The sequence below is a fragment of the Populus euphratica genome, unplaced genomic scaffold (assembly GCF_000495115.2).
Source record: "Populus euphratica unplaced genomic scaffold, PopEup_1.0 scaffold44.1, whole genome shotgun sequence".
Classification (NCBI taxonomy): Eukaryota; Viridiplantae; Streptophyta; class Magnoliopsida; order Malpighiales; family Salicaceae; genus Populus; species Populus euphratica.
Genome location: NW_011499865.1, coordinates 215,529 through 235,127, shown reverse-complemented (window position 1 = coordinate 235,127; position 19,599 = coordinate 215,529). Strand labels below are relative to the sequence as shown.

At 31.7% G+C, this 19,599-nt stretch overlaps 2 protein-coding genes across 5 annotated transcripts; one reads left to right on the top strand and one right to left on the bottom strand.

Moving 5' to 3' along the window:
- Positions 1–756: 756 nt before the first annotated feature.
- EMB1796 (Pentatricopeptide repeat (PPR) superfamily protein) lies at positions 757–3,101 on the bottom strand. Of its 3 annotated transcripts, none has more exons than XM_011026528.1 (2): positions 1,074–3,101; positions 757–992 (listed from the first exon to the last, which is right to left on the bottom strand). In XM_011026528.1, exons 1-2 carry the CDS (start codon positions 3,030–3,032, stop codon positions 951–953), a joined length of 2,001 nt encoding a protein of 666 aa, XP_011024830.1. In that variant the 5' UTR covers positions 3,033–3,101; the 3' UTR covers positions 757–950. The 3 variants fall into 3 exon arrangements, with proteins under 3 accessions (XP_011024830.1, XP_011024831.1, XP_011024829.1); XM_011026529.1 differs by having other exon boundaries at positions 757–1,015; positions 1,097–3,101; XM_011026527.1 differs by having other exon boundaries at positions 757–3,101.
- Positions 3,102–14,097: 10,996 nt separating this feature from the next.
- Positions 14,098–17,989, top strand: LOC105125875 (calcineurin B-like protein 4). 2 transcript variants are annotated; one of them, XM_011026524.1, is made up of 9 exons: positions 14,098–14,262; positions 15,072–15,353; positions 15,712–15,794; positions 15,889–15,948; positions 16,033–16,141; positions 16,284–16,336; positions 16,606–16,686; positions 16,771–16,883; positions 17,030–17,989. In XM_011026524.1, exons 2-9 carry the CDS (start codon positions 15,230–15,232, stop codon positions 17,091–17,093), a joined length of 687 nt encoding a protein of 228 aa, XP_011024826.1. In that variant the 5' UTR covers positions 14,098–14,262; positions 15,072–15,229; the 3' UTR covers positions 17,094–17,989. The 2 variants fall into 2 exon arrangements, with proteins under 2 accessions (XP_011024826.1, XP_011024827.1); XM_011026525.1 differs by having other exon boundaries at positions 14,110–14,262; positions 15,072–15,308.
- Positions 17,990–19,599: the final 1,610 nt, after the last annotated feature.

Sequence of the window (19,599 nt, the reverse complement as noted above, 5' to 3'; positions counted from 1 at the left end):
AGGCCTATTGAGGGGCTTTTGAGATCAAGCTAGCTTGCTTCCAAGCCACTGCACTATTTTTTTAACAATGATTTTCATTGCTCACATGATATAAATGCTGTTGGTATTTCATATTTGTCATGCTAAATTTTTATAGTTCTCCATTTTGATGATACTCATTGTTTACTCAAAATCTCATAGATGCAGAGATGTTTAACATACTTATCCTGCTACTTATGTGATTGCTGATCTACGTTATGAACTATCAATTTGATTCAAAGAGTTTGCATGCATGAATTACTGGAACTCCTGCTCATTACCCATTTGGTCTTCAAGGTCTAGTTAACCAAATAAACATATGAACAAAGTAATAGAACAGAGCCGCATTTACATCAAATGCGGTACAAGGCAAATCTAATTAGAGACAGCATCATTGCTATTTGTTCAGTTCCCATATGGATAACGCTTCACCATTTGTAGAGGTATATGTAATGTCATGTCGGCAAAGACAGCAATCCAAGTAACTCCGTATTTTAATTGCTACCACAAAGTTGTTCTATTGAATCATTCAGCAAGCTAAAAAATATACTCCTATAGAGCGTCCTGTGTACTGGGATTCGAGGACCATAGATTTAACACATCCATCTTAAGAATTCTTGATCAAAGATAACTGTTAACTGATAGCCCCAATATTACGAGATTTGTATAAAAAAATGATGGATGTTAAAAGTTCATTGCGTTTAGCAAGGAAACAAAACAAGAATCACGCGCTCATTGTGCACAAAGATCAAAGAGAAATCGACCAAATATGGATCAGCTCTACGAACTCTGAGAAACACCAGACAGTACAATAAGGATAGGCAAATAAATCATCGTTATTTCCCAACATGTTTAATTACATAAGAATAGATCAGCCTCACACTTCAAAACTATTTCATGTGCGTGAGATGAAGCGCAAAAGTTTTACCATTTCAAGGAGCAACCTGCTGCCCGGTTGCACCATCACTTTGAGCCTCAGTCTCATCTGAATCATCAACTTTAATTACTCCCCCCTCTGTGTTTGCATCGGTGGGAGAAGACTCTGCACTAGTAGCTTCGGTCTGATCTGAATCATCACCTTTATTTTCTCCCTCCTCTGTGTTTACATCAGTGGGAGAAAACTCTGCAATAGTAGCTTCCTTAACGCTTTCTCCTTTCTCAGCTTGTGCCTCTTTGTTAGCCAAGGTCGCCTCAATGGCATTCTCATTAGCTCCGGACTCTGTATCAGCTTCCTTTTTTCTAATGGGTGAAATTAGAGAGTTGATGACAGCTTTTGCACTTCTCTTGGAAGCCTCAGCTGCCTCGACCTCTTTGGCCTTAGCCTCAGCTTTCTGCCTCTCTTTCTCTTCCAAAAGCTTTGTTAACTCTTCTTCTCTCCCATCCTTTCTCAATTCTCCCTTAACAAACTCCTGCAGCTCCTCACTAAACTCAGCTTCCTCGTCATCAATTATTCCTTCAGCCATTTTAAGCACCTCATCCAATTTCCCGACATCACTCATTGTCTTCATCATAAACTTGTAGCTCTCATCATCCATCTTGAGTTTCTTCACCATCATATCATAAAATGATTTTGCTTCATCAATCTTCCCCACTTTAACCAACTCATCAATCAATCTATTATAAACTGCCAAGTTCGGCCTCGACCCTGATTCAACCATTTTCCTAAAGTAAGCCGCCCCATCATCGATTCTATTTTCTTTAATGCAAGTATCCATCAATAGAACATAAGTATACTCATCTGGTTTAACCCCCTTTCCATCCATCTCTCCATAAACTGTCTCAGCTTCAACCAGCATTCCATTGCTGCACAGCTGATCAATCAAATTATTAAATGACAAAGTATCTGGATTGCACCTATAATCACCCATTTTCAATAAGACTTCAATGGCATCCTTGTACCTCCCTTCCAAACAATACCCATCAACCATAACATTAAAACTTCCCAAATCCACAACCAAACTCTTTGGCGGGTTATGCTCTCTTAACATGCTCTCAAACAACCTCAATGCTTCATCAAACTCGCCATTCTTACACAATGCATCAAGCACTGAATTATTCGCAACCGCACTCCACTTGCCCCTCAAATTCTCCCTCAAAAAATCACCATAACACTCCATTGCCTCCTTCTTCATCCCTCTCATAAAATACCCTTTCATCAACCCCCCGTAAACCACAACTCCATTCCCCACAACCTCACCTCCCATCTTCTCCTTCAGCTCCTCGTAAAGCCTAAAAACCGAATCTGAATCCCCACTCCGCACACAACCCACCATCAAATAATGATAAACAACCGGATCCGGTGAAAAACCTTTAATCGCAACCATTTCATCTTTCAACTCCAAAGCCTTCTCTAACTTCCCATTATCTACCAACCCTTTAATCATAATCCTATAAGTCGTTGGTGAAGGGCTCAAAGGAGCCTCATTAACCATCTGTTTATAATATTCTAGCGCCGTGTCCGGCTTTCTACAATCTAAATACGTTTGAAACAATAGATTATGAGTGATCACATTTGCAGCAATGCCAGCCTGAGTAATAAACCTATGCAAAGAAAGCAAATCAGAGTACTTTGATTGGCGTAATTGCGCATTAAGCACAGCATTAACAGTGTAAATTGTGGGCTTACAGTTTGAATAAACCGAATGGCGGGTATAAAGTGCAGCTTCTTCAAGATCATTTTCACGAATTAGGGTTAGAATCTTGTTGTGAAGATTCAAGCGGTTGCCTGTAAGAGAGGAAATGGGTTCAGGTAGTTTTGGGGCATTAGGGTTTTGTATGGGTTTAGGGATTTGTTGGGTTTGTTGTTGGTTTCTGTTGAGGGAAGAGAGTGGGGGTTCAATGCGGAGACGGCGTTTGCGGCGGCGGCGTTCGGCGGCGGCTTCTTCTGGGGAGGAGAAGGAGAGGAAGCGGACGGAGATGGTGGGGGATGGTGGCGCGTGGCGGTGGTGGAGAGGGGTTTTGGTGGTTAGGGTTTTGAGGTGGGCTAGGAAAGTTGTGGGTTTAGAGAAAGACATTTTTTAGGGTTTTAAGGTTTTGGCAAGGAAATGAAGAGTTTTGGTGTAGGGTTTATGGCTATAGCTCTTTTTGTGAGGGGGAAGAGACGGATGATGGGGATGACCTCCAACTTACTCCCCAAATAATTAATTTTCTCTCCATTAAATTCCTTAACTTTGTTTTGTTTTCATATAGGTCCCTCCTTATGCATCGACGAATAACCCTCAGTTTGATCTTTTTTCAAAACAACATGTCCATCTTTTTGCATTGGTTGGTGACTGGATGGAGAAAATTCTCAAGCAAATTTATTGACAGAAGGATCCGGTTGATGATTATGGGGAATTAAAGGGACTCAATTGGTTATTAACATTATAGTTTAGGGTCTAATTGTGAAGTTTGTTATATAGGGGGACTAGTCTAGGGTCACCCTGGACGATATTTGGACACTACTGGTGAGGCCCAAGCTGATTTTAAGGTTCTTTTGTTGAAAATATGGGCTTGGGCTCACGAAACCTTAAAACCTAATTAGTAATGAAACGGGATCCCTTTGGAAGCCCGTGGATCTCAATATTTGGATTTAGCCTTAACTATTAGAATCTCAACGCTTCTTTTTTCTCCCATGTTCTAAAACTCAAACCAAGCCGACCTCCTGCATCCATCTAAATTCTCATTTATTCTATATTTAGATTGATTCAAGTTAAAATAATAATAATAATAATAATTAACCCGATTAAAACTTAATTATTTTTTATTAAAAGCTAAATAATTAACTTTTAATCGAGTGATCGAATCAACTCGAGTTTTCACTTTTCAATTTAATAATAATTTTTTTATTTTATTTTTTTAATATGAACCAATTCAAACCTCAAATTAGCATGGTCATGAATTCACTTGCCAGCTCGATTAGAGTCTTATAATTATGCTTGTGGAAGCTTTTTGATGGGTCCATGAGGTTGATCCTAAGCTTAAATGTGTCTCGCCGCTCTCTGTTGTCTTGGCTTTCATAGGAAATACCACGGGACAAGAACACGTAAAAGAAGAAGACAGGCTGCTGCTCTATGTTGTATCTCTTTATTAAAAAAATTTAGAGTCGGCAGTCGTCTTGGTGGTGGAAAGCAGCGTTCTTATATGTACTCGCCTTGCTTTTTCAGGAAAAAATAATTATTAATTATTAATTATGAAGACGCAGTCGATATTTGCTAAAAAGTTTAATACAAAAAAAGTATTGGTGTCATTTACAATGTTAAAAAATATTTATGATATTTTTTTAATTAAATTTTCTTGATTAAGGCTTTGTTCAGAAATACAATTAAGATTTTAAATATTATTTAATTAGATTTAAGGAGGGTAATTTATGGTTAAACAAATCGTATGTATATATATAAAAAAAAATACCATAAAAATACATTGTTTTTAAGTGATAAAAACCTCACTCTATCAAAAAAAAATATTTTATAAATTTAGATAAATAAATAAAATCTTAATTATTTCAAATTTTTATAAAAAATACATACCCCAGCTTGAACTCAAAATCTACTATCAAGATTTTAAATTCTTTACTATCATTACATCCTTGGGGACCATAGAAATACATGTATACATACTGATATGCTTGACAACAGGTAGAGGATGAAAACCTATCCGGCTTGGTTATGTCATTGCTGATATATATACTATGAATTATTATATTATATTATTTTTTATAACTTGTGAATTATGATTATCATAGAGAGACTATCGGGCTGTGTGACAAATTTAGCGAGGAAATAAAAATCATATGACACATGTTGTTAGAATAATATAGATAATCTGATTTGTTAACGTATCTGCATTTGTCCGCAATGTGACGATATTTCCGACTTGAACGGTGAAAATTACTTCTCAATATAATTCGGTAAAATAATTCCACGGCTACGTTGCTGGCTGGCGCCAGATTGCGTGTTGACTTGTCCCTTTTATTGCCTTGGCGGTCTATATATGTCAAAATAACCACGTCGAAATTTATTTATGATCTTTAAAAATATTAAAATAATATATTTTAAGTTGATTTAAATTAAATCGAGTTTAATAAAATGATTTTTCATTCATTTTTTTTAAAATTTAATTCTAAGTAAAGTTCTAGACTAAAAAAAATCTAAATTCATGAAGTTGGGTTTTGGTAATATTGGTAATGTATATATATATATATTATCACGTAATCGAAAACGAATTTGAACTGACATTACTTTCACTTGAAGTCAAATACCATAATTTCGAAGGTTGTTTAGATTGACAGAGCATGAAATGTGGGCATAGGCAGCTATAAAAATAAAATATTGTGGGGTACAGGCATGCAATAAGAGTTCGAATTATGTCAGCTTATAGTTAAATTGAGCTTGGAGAGGTAAATTAGCATGAATCCCTTATTAATTCTACCATGAATTGTTACATTGCTATTTTAGCCACGATGAAAGGATTGAATGAATGATCTCTAGAGGTGTAAATTGAAATTATTATATAATTGTAACCTAAAAAGGGTTGAAGTTTTGTTCTTCGCTTGCATGGCTAGATGATTAAGATACTTGTTTCTGTTTTTTTATATGTTTTAATGGTAACGGATAATATATTTTGAAGATTATGCAGTGAATTTTTTATTCATGATTTTCATAATATATTTGTTAATTCAATGAATTTTTTATTCATGATTTTCATAATATATTTGTTAATTTTATCTTTATTGTATGTGTTTTTGTTAATGATAAAAATAAAGATAAAAGATATGAATTCCATTGAAAAAAGAAGAAGAAGAAGATAAATGTGATTAATAAACATATGCATACATTTCCGGGAGAGGTATATTTTTATAAATGCATAAGTTATTATTGAATATACAATTATAATGACATACTTAAATTATGTTGATTTGTTAAAGTCTCTTGTATATTACATTGTAAAAGAAAGGAGGGTGCATTTTTATATTTATGTTATATATTTATTGTTATCATAAAAAATAGAAAGACTGTTGATCTTTTTAAAAAATAGGGAGGTTGTTGATTTTTTTATCAAAATATTTATGTTTTTTTATATAATTTGATGATAACAATAAAATAAAAAATTAACTAATAATATGTTTTCTTGAAAATAAATTTTGAATAAAATTATTCAAGGAACATATTAAAAAATAGAATGAATCTCTTGAAGAAATCCTCTAAAAAGTCAGGAGTAATAAAGTAAAATAAAGTCATAGATTGAATATTTATTTTAAGTTTTTAATATAAATTTCCATATCCTAATAGTGCAATTAGAGTGAAACTCACACACTTTATTATATTTACATTTAAATTATTGATAAATTATATTATAAAATTTAACATATATAATTTTAAAAATTAACTTAAATTGATATGTTAAAATTAAAATTTTATATGAATCAATCGATTATTTAGTATAATAAAATTAATTAATTACCTGTGACGAACATATAAAAATTATATAGGAATGAGATTAGATGACCAATTGACCTAACAAATCTAAATTGGTTGATATTAGTAAGATTATAGTGGCTATCAACCACTAGTTTTATTAATATATGATGGCCACTAGAGGCTTACATGGTCGTTAACTTCAGGGCCCGTGGGATTAGTCGTGGTGCGCGCAAGCTGGCCCGGACACCCACGTTAATCTAAAAAAAAAATATATAATAAAATACAAACCACAGAAAAATAAATCATGTATATATAAACACGATGTTCGAGAAATATAATAAATCAAGGCAGTTGTCTCCCTTGAAAAATAAAAAAATCTGGAGAATACTGATATGCGATGAAAACCTATCCCGCTTAGTGATGTCACTGCTGATCTATTTTATGAATATTATATTATATTATTTTTGATAACTTGTGAATTATAATTATCATAAAGAGACAATCGGGCTTCGTGAGTCGTGACAGATTGAGCAAGGAAATAAATATCGCATCTGCATTTTGGATTTGTCAGCAAGGTGACGATATGTTCACCTTGAACGTCTGAAAATTACTTCTCAATTTAATTCAGTAAAATAAGTCCACAGCCACGTAGCTGGCTGGCAATTTTGACCTTTTCTTTTTGGTCCCTGTTTGGCGCATCGGTTATACTAAAACAATTTAAAAAAATAAAAAAATTACTTCTCATTATATTTAAAAATAAAAAAAACTTTAAAAAACAATTCATGCCATTATCCAATACCCTTTTATTATTCTCCGCAGTCTATACAGTAAGGTATCAAACATGACTCCAAACATGACTAATTTTTTTAAAATAAAATATTGTTATATTAAATTAATTTTTACATGGTTCCTTTAAACACGACTCATGTTAAACCCTAAGTCAACAACAGCTAATATCTAATATCGGTTTATTAAACCGGATTAAGTTTAATAATACAATTACACGTAGAATGCAAATAATAAATAAATAAATAAAACATTGATTATCTATCACGTAACGTAGCAAAAACGAATTCGAACTCCAGTTACTTTCGCTGGAAGTCAAATTTCAAAGGCTGATCAGACAGATAAAGCGTAAAATGTGGGCATCGGCGCCTATAAAAATAAAGTATGGTGAATTGAGGCGAGTGATAATAGTTAGATCATGTCAGCTAGCTTGTAATTGAGCTCGGAGAGGTAAATTCCCATGAATCCCTTATTAATTTCACCATAAATTGTTACTTTCCTAGCTTTTACCACAATGAAAAGATTGAATTAATCTCTAAAGGTGTAAATTGAAATTATTAAATGACTTCTTTGTGAATCTTTTCCTTGAGGTACCATCAAATATATATACCATTAATTTTGAAGCTTTCATGGTGAATGGATAAATTAATAATTATTCAAGTTATTAATTTTCAAGATGTATTAAATATTAGCTGTGGTTTTTCAAGATGTTTTTTTATTCTAAAATATATTAAAATAATTTTTTATTTTTTAAAAAAATATTTTTAATATTATCACATAAAATAATTTAAAAATACATTAATTTAAATAAAATAAAAAAATATAAAAAATTTATTTTTAAAAAAAAAAATTCTAACGATAATGCTACATACTACCTAGTAATTTATCTGGACTAGGAGTGGAAAAGCATTCTTTCTTTATTGATTTTTTACTATCTAGTCTAAAAAACAATGTTTTTTTTTTTAAATTTTTTAAAGACAACATGCTAAGTTGATTCAACTTCTCTAAATTATATTTAGATTTTATGAGATTTTATGAACTCAACTAATTTTTATAAAATCTGTATCATTTCTAATTTAACTTGAAAACCAACTCATAACATTACCTAAATCATGAATTTTTAATATCAACTCATCCGTCCAAGTTTAACATATATGATTCTAATATCTAATTAGTTAAATGAAGATTTAGGCATCAGATAAAGTTAATCCTATCTACTAATTTAGTTACTAATATTTAGGTCTTCTTGGCAACTCCACCTCCAAGATATTATTTCACTTATTTAAATAATATCCTAATTAATTAATAAATTTCAATTTATAGAGATTTACCTATATCTTCTAATTGCTTTATTCTAACCAGCAAACAGTTTCCGATTGTAGAAATGGGACCATTGAAATTGGGTTGGTGGTATCAATTCTTCTTAGAGATCATTTGTTCATGTGAATCACATCCGCATGAGTGGATGACAAATCGGTCCTTAACAAGATTTATGGTACATTTGTGGAAGAAATGAGATTTATTTTAGTTAATATTAGATAATTAACTTGTGTTTGTGTTGTAATTGGATTGATGTTTTCAATATAAAACATTTTAATATAAAAATACACTTACGTGTTATTAATTCTAATCCTGTTGATATAAATTAACTGTTAGATTTATAATTTGAATTATAAAATTAAAATAATTTATAAATAATAAATTTAAAAAAATTATAAACCAATCCCATAATGATATTATTAGGGTTAGAATTAACCTAAATAAAGTTTTGTAAAAAGAGATTAAAGTAAAACCGTCTCTTACTAGATTTTTTTTTTTTTGGGGGGTTAACAATTGATGGGATGGACTCTTCCATAATGAGAAAAGGAATAAAAAGTAACTACGTGACTCAACAGAAGCTATTGAATTCTGTTGTTGACAACTTTTAATGTGGGGAAAAAGCACTAGATGATCGTTACTTTGATAAAGAAACTACAAATCCCATCTAATAATTGAGATTTTCAGATCAACACTCTTATCATTTTGGGGAGAAGAAGCTTCTCCATTGGTTCGATAAAAGCAATGAGACCTGTTTTGTTCTATGAACAGGAAAGCAACTTTCACTAGGGTGGAACCCCCTCCTCCTATTGATCATGTTTCTCGCTTTATTCTTGGTTTTTTCATGGCATCATTGCTTGTTAGCTAGCGAGTAGCAGGCAACATCGTGTACATTTCAAGGCTCTAACCCGTAATAATTCGAAGTAGAGGTATAGACCATGCATGCACGGGTGGGACTACATGAGACTAGAGTGAATTGTCCGGACAAGTTAAATAACTTTTTGGAAAAAAATGAGGTGTACCTTTTTTTTTTAATATTAAATCGGGTTAAAACTTTGCTAGAATCTTCTCAAACCTTACTTCTAACAAGCTTGTGAGGGTAACTTCATTAGCTTTCAGGAACATATCTAAATCTAGCCTAGAAATTAATGCTTTTTATTTTTTTGCCTTGTTGTAATTGGGTTTTTTTCTGTTTAGTTTAGAAATTTTAGTTTAATTAGAATTTCACTAATTAAAATATTTTTTATTTTTTAAACAATATATTATTTTCTTAAGAGAATTTCATCAATCTCCTTTATAGTTAAGGGCAGTAATTTTAGGTTTGAGAACTCTACATTTTTTTATCTATAATTTAGAACTGTATAACTTTAACAATCAACAACCCTGTCCACATTATACGTTGCATCATAAAGGGGTCATTGCCCTTCAAAGTTTTCACAAAGTCCCATTGGAGCCCTCTATATTTATAAAATATGTTGTTCAATCCTTGATGGAGGCAACTTAATCTAAATTTGGTTGATTCTCACTCATCTAATCCAAATAAGTGAAATTTGTTTTAGATAATTACTTCACTCTATATGAATAATAGATAAGTTATGGATATTATCACACTCAACCTAAACCTAACCTCTATTTATATTGTTGTTTTATTTTTTTATTGAATAATAAATACTAGCTTAATAATAGAAATTTGGTAGATAAATTATGAATATCTAAATGTTTTATCTAACGAGTAATAGATAGAATATAAACAAAAAAAAACCGCTAGCTATTGCTATCCTTGATTTTTTAATATCTTTAAAAGCAAATATTTCAATGAAAATTAAGAGTTAAAGGAAAATACTATTTTTACCATATTGAAAAGTAACTCATAATATAAGGATAGATTAACCGAGTGATTATTTCCCCTAAAAATTAAGGGGAAATTGAATAAACAAGATGGCGCCTACCATATATTTGGTGGCCATAAAAAAAAATTATGATTTTTTTAATGATGTGAAAGATCAGCCACAAAGTGGCTGAACCTTTTCAAAGACGGAAAAACTCGAAGGAAATCTTTAAAAGGTTGGCATCAGTTTGATCGTGAAGTCTTCTTATTCAATTCAATAAGACATCAACTTGTCATCCACAAATGGACACCAGCTGTGCAAGTAACACTGCTTCACTTGATCTTGTTTAAGCAAACATAATTTAGTGATTAATTTGATCGAATTTCTATCCAAATACAGCTTACAAAGCTTGCAAGAAAACAGTTTGATGTGTATGTTTCGGCATAGCTTGATTTGGTACGTGGTAATTGTTGTTTTTTAAAATATTTTTATTTAAAAATATAATTAAATAATATTTTTTAAAAAAATCTTTGAAAGAAAACTGTTTGATAAGGTTAAAAAATAAATAAAAATTCATTTTTTTAGATCAAAAAACTTGAACACTCACATCGAGATACTATTGATCGATTTCTTACAACTACATAGTTTGACTTGTTTAATAAATATTTGAAGAGTATTAGCATATTAAAATAATAATAAAATAATTTCAAATAAAAAAATATTTTTTTAAAAAAAATCATTCCAAAATACGTTTTCATACAGCTACTTGATTATAGAGTGGGCAGTCGGATGCTTATGATGTTGCTATAAAATCAGCTAAACAACGACCCAAGTTCTTTTTTATAGACTGCACTCAATGTATAGCCAGTCGTGCTATTATATAATTATTTGAGAGAATAATGTCCATATCAAGATGCGTATGAGTTTCCTTTTCTATTAATAATGTTGTTGTCTTTCATTTAATTATTATTAATATGTTGATCTTCGGATTTTTTAAGAAGCTGGACTTTGCAGATTAAATAATAGAATGAAGATGTCATACACAGTCCCTTTATTAATTTATTTGATTTAATATTCTATCCTAAGCAATCCTAATAGGGTCGTTTGATAACCAAGAAGGCTTGATTTATTGGTAAGGGTCATTTGAGGTTAATAACCAAAACCCTCATTTAATAAAAAATTATAAAAATAAATAAAGTATATTTATCAATGAAATGAATTAAAGAATTTGCTCACTTATTAATATAATAATAATAATAAAAGGATATTTATTAAATATTTTAAAAAACCCTATTTATAATTTTGTTCAACATCTTCATTCACCTTAAATTAAATTGCTTTGTTTCTTGACTTTATGAGTTGAAGCATTGTTTGGTATTGTATTCCAAATAAAAACCAGGTAAAATTTGAACTTTTTATTTAAAATTATTTTTTTATATTTTTAAATTATTTTGATATGTAAATATTAAAAATAATTTTTTAAAATATTATTTTAATATATTTTTAAGTGAAAAATATTTAAAAAACAAATACTATTGTATTCCAAATACTACCAAAATCTTGAAAAATATCTAGAGAAATTTATACATATTAATACACTAGGTTGACGTGGAAACACATCTTACACGGGATAAGACCACAGGTGGAACGCATACCCTTTTTGCCTTTTGTTTCAAAGCTGCTAAATAATAATAATAATAATACACTAGGATTTTTTTCTCGTGTATTAGTGTTATGGAAGACAATTCAAAATTGAAATCCTAAGACTTGAATTAAGATCATCCTAGATCATGGATATAATATATGATGGTTTGATATAAAAATTATTATAAGTGATGTTCATTTGATCAAAGATTAAGGTTCTCATTTTCATGATTTGCTAAGAAAATGACTTTGGACTATCACGATTTAAATATTATTTTTCATTAATCACATATGAAAAAATAAACCATGTTAGGAGTATTTAAATTTAAAAAAACTGACTCAAATATTCTTTTTTCATGATGACATGAAGTAGTCCAAGCAGTAATTAATTAGTAACAAGTCAGAGTTTAAAGTTTTACTTTATTTTTTACTTTATTATCTAAATAAAATCATAGACATATTGAATAAAATCAAAGATATAAATGGAACACAAGAAGATCTTAACTTCTAAATTCCATGGAAGTATCTAAATAAAATCTATTTTTGTATGATTTTTTTATATATTTTAGATATATTTTCATACACTATAAAAATCCTGAGTTTTGAATTTGTTTAACTTTTTTTTTAAAAAATATTTTTTTTTAAAAAAAAAATAAAATTTAACCCTTTAATATACATGTTTTATATAGTTTTAAGAAGAGATATAGATTATTCCCTTAGTTTTAATAATATCATTAATATTTTTAAATGTTTTTTATATAATTTTAATATACTAATATCAAAAATAAAATATTTATTTTAATGATTTACAATTAAAAAACATTTTCAAACATAAAAATACGAGGTGACTGATGCTTTTGAATTTTATCAATATTTTTCTAAATACATTTCAGTAGCCTTTTGCTGTGACATTGGAGACTAACAGTGTAATAATATATATATATATATATATATATTAAAATAATTTAAAAATAAAAAATTAATTTAAAATTTTTTAAAAATAAAAAGCGAAGTACAGCGGCACAAGCAAACAGTGCTAAATGTTCATGCAAAGGGGGAAAGGATCCAAAAATGAATGATGTCTTCGTCCTCATCATCTAACCAGAAGCGGGCGTAAGGAAACATTCAAAGTTCTGACTTTACATTATTTTATACGACATTCAAGAAAACATGACAGTCTGCCGACTCCATCTCAGCTGAAGTCAAACGCGCTGGTAGATATTCAAGACTTCCAAATAATAATATTAATAATAATAATAACAGAGCTTGAGATTTTCATAAATATTATCTTTAAAGTATTTTTATATTAAAATAACATTTTAAATTAAAAAAAAACGCTATATTTAAATTAAAATTTATTCATGAAAAAAACATGATTTAAGTTTGATATACTGTATGGGATCAGGTCTTGTCAGCATCTTTTTCTCGATGGCGGCAAATCAGACATGGTACGTGGAGATCTCTATAAACTATAGTTATAACAAGTGTCCCTTTTGTTTTTTTAATAAAAAAATAAATGTTAAAAATAAATTTTCAAAAATAATAATAAAATATTATTTATAAATATTTTAAAATAAAAAATATTTTAGAAAACAATTACATTACTATCACACATAACACCTACTTCATGTTGAGAGAATTAACTTAAATTAATCTAATTTTTTAAATCATTTAAATATAAATTGATTTTTTTTAAAATCACCTAGCCTGATATAGTTTGGATAAAATAAGAAGTAACATGTATTTAACTGAGTTTTACCCCTAGCTAATTGATTTACAGGTGAATTCGAGATTTTAATTAAATTAGATCTAATAAACTCTTTTTTTTTTTTTTTTAATTTAGACTGGTCCAACTTTAGATTAGCTGAATCCCGGGTTGACGCATTAGGGTGATAGAGTTTATAACTAGGCTAGAAACAGTGTGGCTGACACATTTTATTTTTCCGGGAAATTTGGCATGCATATTTAAATTATTTTATTTAAAAAAAATTCATGCCGTGATATTATTTATTTCCCCTAATTTAAAGATGCGATGCATCAAAATTGGGGACCTGAAAGTGATGGGTGAAACAATAAATGCATTGACAGAGACAGGAATCATGCATAAAAGAGAGGGAAGCTGTTGAAGTCATATGCTAAAGCCACAAGAAACGCAAGATCCTGAATATCTTATGCTGTTCCTCCTGTACAGAAAACTTTACAGTGAAGAAAGGACAGATTAAAGTGCTGTCTTTCAGACTTTCCAAGATTACACAAGACACTCGCAAAAGGTTTGTATAGTTTCTTCTTTCGTTGCAGAAATCGTTCTTTAGGGTATGGTTTTTCCTTCTTGTTTATTGTTTTGGCTGCATGGCATGTGTGCGGATAAAGGGATTTTGGTTGGTTGGTTGGTTCCTTTGTTGTCTGTGTCTTCTTTATTGGGTTTTCTTGAATCTTGCTTCTGATTGTTGTGAGAGGAGATCGAGGGTAGGAGGAGGTTCTACTTTCTATATGTTAATGCAGTTCTTTTGGTTGTTTCTTTAGAGTCAAGAGTTTCTTGATCACTTCTACATTTTCTCAGTAACCAAAAAGGACGAGATTTCTGGGTTTCAAAAGTTTGAATCATGGAAAGAATCTTTCATTTTCATTTTTGGTAGAGAATTGACTAAATTGATTTTCATAACCTAACTTTTGAATTCAGCGCTAGAAAAGTTTTTTTCTTAACTAAATACGCAGTGATAAATTACATTTTGACCAGATTCATCGCTTCCCCGTTTCGGTTTCTGAGAAAACTGAGGAATATACCAGAAACTAAAGATTTTGAAATCTTAAATCAAATCAGGTCATGCTGTTGTTGTAGGCCTGTGGTCCCAGATATTGAAGACATTTTGTTTTCCTGCGTTGTTCATGGAAAAAAATTAATATTATAATATTTTATCCTTTCTCTAAGATATGTTCACCCCTAGTTAGTGCCTGAACTCGAAGTTTCTCTGAAATGAAAGGAAAAAAGTATGCACTTGAAATGCCAGAATCATTTTCTTAAGGAATCAATTGTGACCTCTTGGTCTAGTGATGACCTTTTTTTTGGCCTCTTGTACAGAGAGGTTTTGAGCTGCGAAAAGGCTGCAGATAATCAAGCTCGGTCACCAATCAATCTACACTTTGTGAAATTACCAGTTGGTGTTTTCAAATAGTTCAATTGGCATGAGCCCACTGATTTCCAAGAAATTTTATCACTGACTGGTGCTAGTTGTCTTCATGGGTTGCTACCCTTCAAAGAGAACTAAAGAGACACCGGGGTACGAGGAGCCAACAGTACTTGCTGCTGAAACACCCTGTGAGTATGCATTTTCAAGAGGCTCATTGTTGCAACATCCTAGTTGTAAGCTTCCTTGCTTACTTCCTAGCTATTCTTCAATGTGTTCCAGCTATTTTTTGAGAAGTGTTGTGTTGTGTTATATTAGGACATCTTTGTAAGTACCCACTATCTTGCAGATTAAAACTAGTTGTCAGACATGAAATTGAGTTTGTTAGAGAGTAGTACATCGAACGGTTTGTGAATCCAACCTTTGGTGTGGTTGGTCACTACAACAATGACAAATCCATTGGCACTGAAAGGCATAAGAAGCATAAAATTCATGTTGTCATGGAAAAGAAAAGAAAGGAAAACAATGCTGCTTTTCCTAATCATTAGTTTGAGTTTCAGCTAGATCCTGTTCCTAATTTTTTTTTTATTGCAGTTACTGTTAGCGAAGTAGAGGCTTTATACGAACTCTTTAAGAAATTAAGTCGTTCGGTCATTGATGATGGGCTTATTCACAAGGTATATAATCCAAGTATGTTGATCTAATTATGTTTACAATCATGACTTCATTAATACCATGTGTAATCTCATTTAAATGTCTCCTTCTCATCAGGAAGAACTTCAGCTTGCACTCTTCAGGAACAAAAACAGGAGGAACCTTTTCGCAGACAGGGTATGTAGTGCAACCTTTTCGTATAATATAGCAATGTCATTTTTCCATCTTTCTAAGTTACATCTCTTTGCTTCACTTCTGCAGATTTTTGATTTATTTGATGTCAAGCGCAATGGAGTAATTGAGTTTGGAGAATTTGTTCGATCTTTGGGTGTCTTTCATCCAAATGCACCAGTTGAAGACAAGATCCATTGTAAGCCTAATGTTCCTCTAGGATGATATACAAGTAGGGGCTTGAGTTCAGACACAAAGACACTTTTTTTTCTGCATGTCACTTAACCGTTTTTTGCACCGACTCCTTAATAATTTACTAATCAAGGGGGAGTTTCCTGCAGTTACTTTCAGATTATATGATTTAAGGCAAACAGGTTTCATTGAACGAGAGGAGGTGAGTTCTGCAATTCTTCTCTTTGCCATTTCTTTCTCTTACATACCATAACACGCAGCAAGCTGATAATTGCAGACATGTTTTAAGGTTTGCTTTTTTATTCTCTCTGGTAAAAATATATGATTGCAGAAAGTGGCTAAGTTTGACAATTTATACCATGAGATAATTAATGGGAATTTGGTGAAAAAAGGAAATAATGATTACCAGCAGTGTGTGCGTGTGTATTTCCGAATGTATATTCTACCTCATGAACTCAAGTTATTAAACAGTTGAAGGAGATGGTACTGGCACTTCTGCATGAATCGGATCTATTGCTGTCCGATGATGTTGTTGAAACAATTGTTGACAAGGTACAATTTGGTTCTGCTGTTTCAAATTCCTTTGTTTCATTCTTATCTGGTTAATTATTCTATTTCCCCTCTTTTTTTCCACAGACATTTTGCGATGCAGATTTAAAAGGTGATGGAAAAATTGATCCTGAAGAGTGGATGGAATTTGTGTCTAAGAACCCTTCTCTTATAAAGAACATGACTCTACCGTATTTAATGTGAGGATCGAGTTCCATACTCATTTTGTAAATTGTGCACAGGCACACTGCACCTACATCTTATTACTTGAGTAGGATCAATATAGAATGTACCTCCGCAATTCAAGTGTTTTAACTTTAGGCTTTGCAATTTTTTCTCTTTCCAGGGATATAACCTTGGCATTTCCCAGCTTCGTGTTAAGTACTGAAGTTGAAGATTCAGAAGTGTAGCAGAAAGGTATCAATCATGTCATTTCTAGCGAAGGTGATCCGCTCGTTTTGGATCAACTCTATTTGAGAGATGCTCGAATTTGCATGTGTCAATACAAGAGCTAGACAGACTTGAGATTACGAACTCCCAAGTGCAGCCAAGATCTGATCTACAAGGTGCAGCTTATTTGCCATCATAAACTTTTCCAATGCAAAACTGGTAAAGCTTAGTTTGGCTCACGTTTTGCATGGTACATTGCATTACTGCATCACAAATTTTGCAATGTAATATATAAAATGTATAAGAAGTGTGTTTTTACCTGTATTTTTCTTTGAATTAGCACTTGAACATGTTTTATATATGATATAATAAAAATTTCAAGCATGTTTGATAAGATAAGGAAAAGTTTATTTCAGAGGAAAGGGATATGCAGAAGTCCTTTCTTTCAGATTTTTTCTATGAGATACTAGAAAATAATTTAGATTGAACAGGCCAGATCAAAGAAGGATTAAACCGTGCTTGTAAAAACCATCAATGGAACCTTCCTCATTAAGTTTACGAGCTTGGATATATTTCTATATTAAGCTATGGCTGATCAGGAGATACAAGTTGAAGATGGGTTATGAGCAAATCTGCAACGTTAAGCACAGGCGTGCATGGTGGATTCTGGTTGTAAGTTTCATGATGTGAGCCTTGTTGCTTGCCAATTCATCTTCACATTCCCGGAGAATCTGTGTAGTGGTCATGACAGCATAGCTTGCTGTTTTAAGTTCATCTTCACTTAGCCACAAAAGCAACAGCTTTAAAATTTCTCATAACAGATTCGTTTGAGAAACAAACCCGAAGAGTTTTTTGTAAAGCAGCAGATGTTGTATCGAGCAACCTCTATTAAAATTTGTGTATTTTGAGCTGGAAATTGCTCACTGGATACTTATTTTAGAAAGGGTGGTGATAATTGCTGAGGCAGTTCTAGCATCCATTTGAAGAAACACCAGCACATGCATCATTGTTTCCAAAATTCCATATATTTTGGCCATCAATTCCATGGATTCGCTGCAGACATCTTTTAGAGCATTTTCTATCATTGAATGAGAAAGTCGGAACATCAAAATGAAAAATAATATGAACACAAGATAAAAATCATCACATCATTGTATCGTACCGATTTAATCAGAACAACCATTCTACATGAAAAGGGCTATAATTGACCCCTTCACCACATAGATTGAAGCATTTAGACTGAATGGTGTTTGTTGACCGATTGCTGGCCAATTAGATGTCGACACTTGTTTTGATCCTACTAAAAATAGGTTGAAAATGGTCCTTTGCAGATGATAATTTTATCCTTTTTCTCGTTAAGAAGTTGATGTAACCAAATCGACACGGTACAAGGACATGAGGTGAGTTTAACCCCTATGAACACGTGGCTTCAGGAATAATTATTACTGAAATAGCTCACAAGTTAGGCTTATACAGCGGTGTGCGCCCTGGAACAAGCTTTTCTAAGTAGGGTCATTTGAACCATAAATATTGAAAGATACTCACATAAAGCTTTTCGCAGATACTCCTGAATAAATTTCTAGTTAGGCTTATACAGCGGTGTGCGCCCTGGATCAAGCTTTTCGAAGTAGGGTCATTTGAACCATAAATATTGAAAGATACTCACGTAAAGCTTTTCGCAGATACTCCTGAATAAATTACTATTAAGGAGAGAATTTTTCTGCAGTTTCTATCAGATTATATGATCCAAGACAAACTGGTTTTATTGAACAGAAAGGAGATGAACTGCAATTCTTTGTTTTACCATTTCCTTCTCTTGCATTGCATACAGTCCTTGATGTTTTAAAGTTTTTTCTTTTCTGTGTTTCTTTTCTTTCAGATAATAATCTCACATTCACAAACTCCAGAGGTGGCTATAGTTTGATAATTTATTGAATAATAGAACTAAGAAGGATGTGTTTTTAACAAAAACTAATGATTTTAGCAGCGACTATGTTTTTTCAAATGTATGATGTGCCTCATCAACTTAAAATATTTGATAGTTATTGGAGATGGTACTGTCAACTTTCAAGAATCGGATCTGGAACTATTAGATGATGTCGACGAGATGGTTATGATAATGTGACAATTGGTTTGGCCTTGTCGAAGCTGTTTTTTCATGATTATTTGATTGAAATATCTGATGCTTCTTTTCTCTTTTGGATTACTTGACTGGCATTTTGTGATGCTGATACTAAAGGTGATGGGAAATTTAAAATCCTGAAGAGTGCAAGGTAAATTGTGTTGAAGAGTCCTTCTCTTATAAAGAACATGACTCTACCATATTTAAAGTGAGTAGCATGTTCCAAATGTTAGCAACAAAGAGAAAAAGGAAGATGGCAGATCAGATATGTGCAAATTTGTGTCGCGGATTTCTGCAGATTCTACGAGAATTTACATAATTCTGCAGACTCCGTCTCCAAGCAAGTCCTTTAGCTAAGACTGTATCTAATCCTTAAAGCACGTCTTAGATCATGGCTTGCACTC

Bases quoted from the DNA above. Each gene is read 5' to 3' on its own strand.
- EMB1796 (XM_011026527.1), bottom strand. From the start codon at position 3,032: ATGTCTTTCTCTAAACCCACAACTTTCCTAGCCCACCTCAAAACCCTA.
- LOC105125875 (XM_011026524.1), top strand. From the start codon at position 15,230: ATGGGTTGCTACCCTTCAAAGAGAACTAAAGAGACACCGGGGTACGAG. The intron at 16,337-16,605 runs GTGAGTTCTGCA...GTTATTAAACAG, and splicing joins GTTTCATTGAACGAGAGGAG to TTGAAGGAGATGGTACTGGC. The intron at 16,687-16,770 runs GTACAATTTGGT...TTTTTTCCACAG, and splicing joins TTGAAACAATTGTTGACAAG to ACATTTTGCGATGCAGATTT.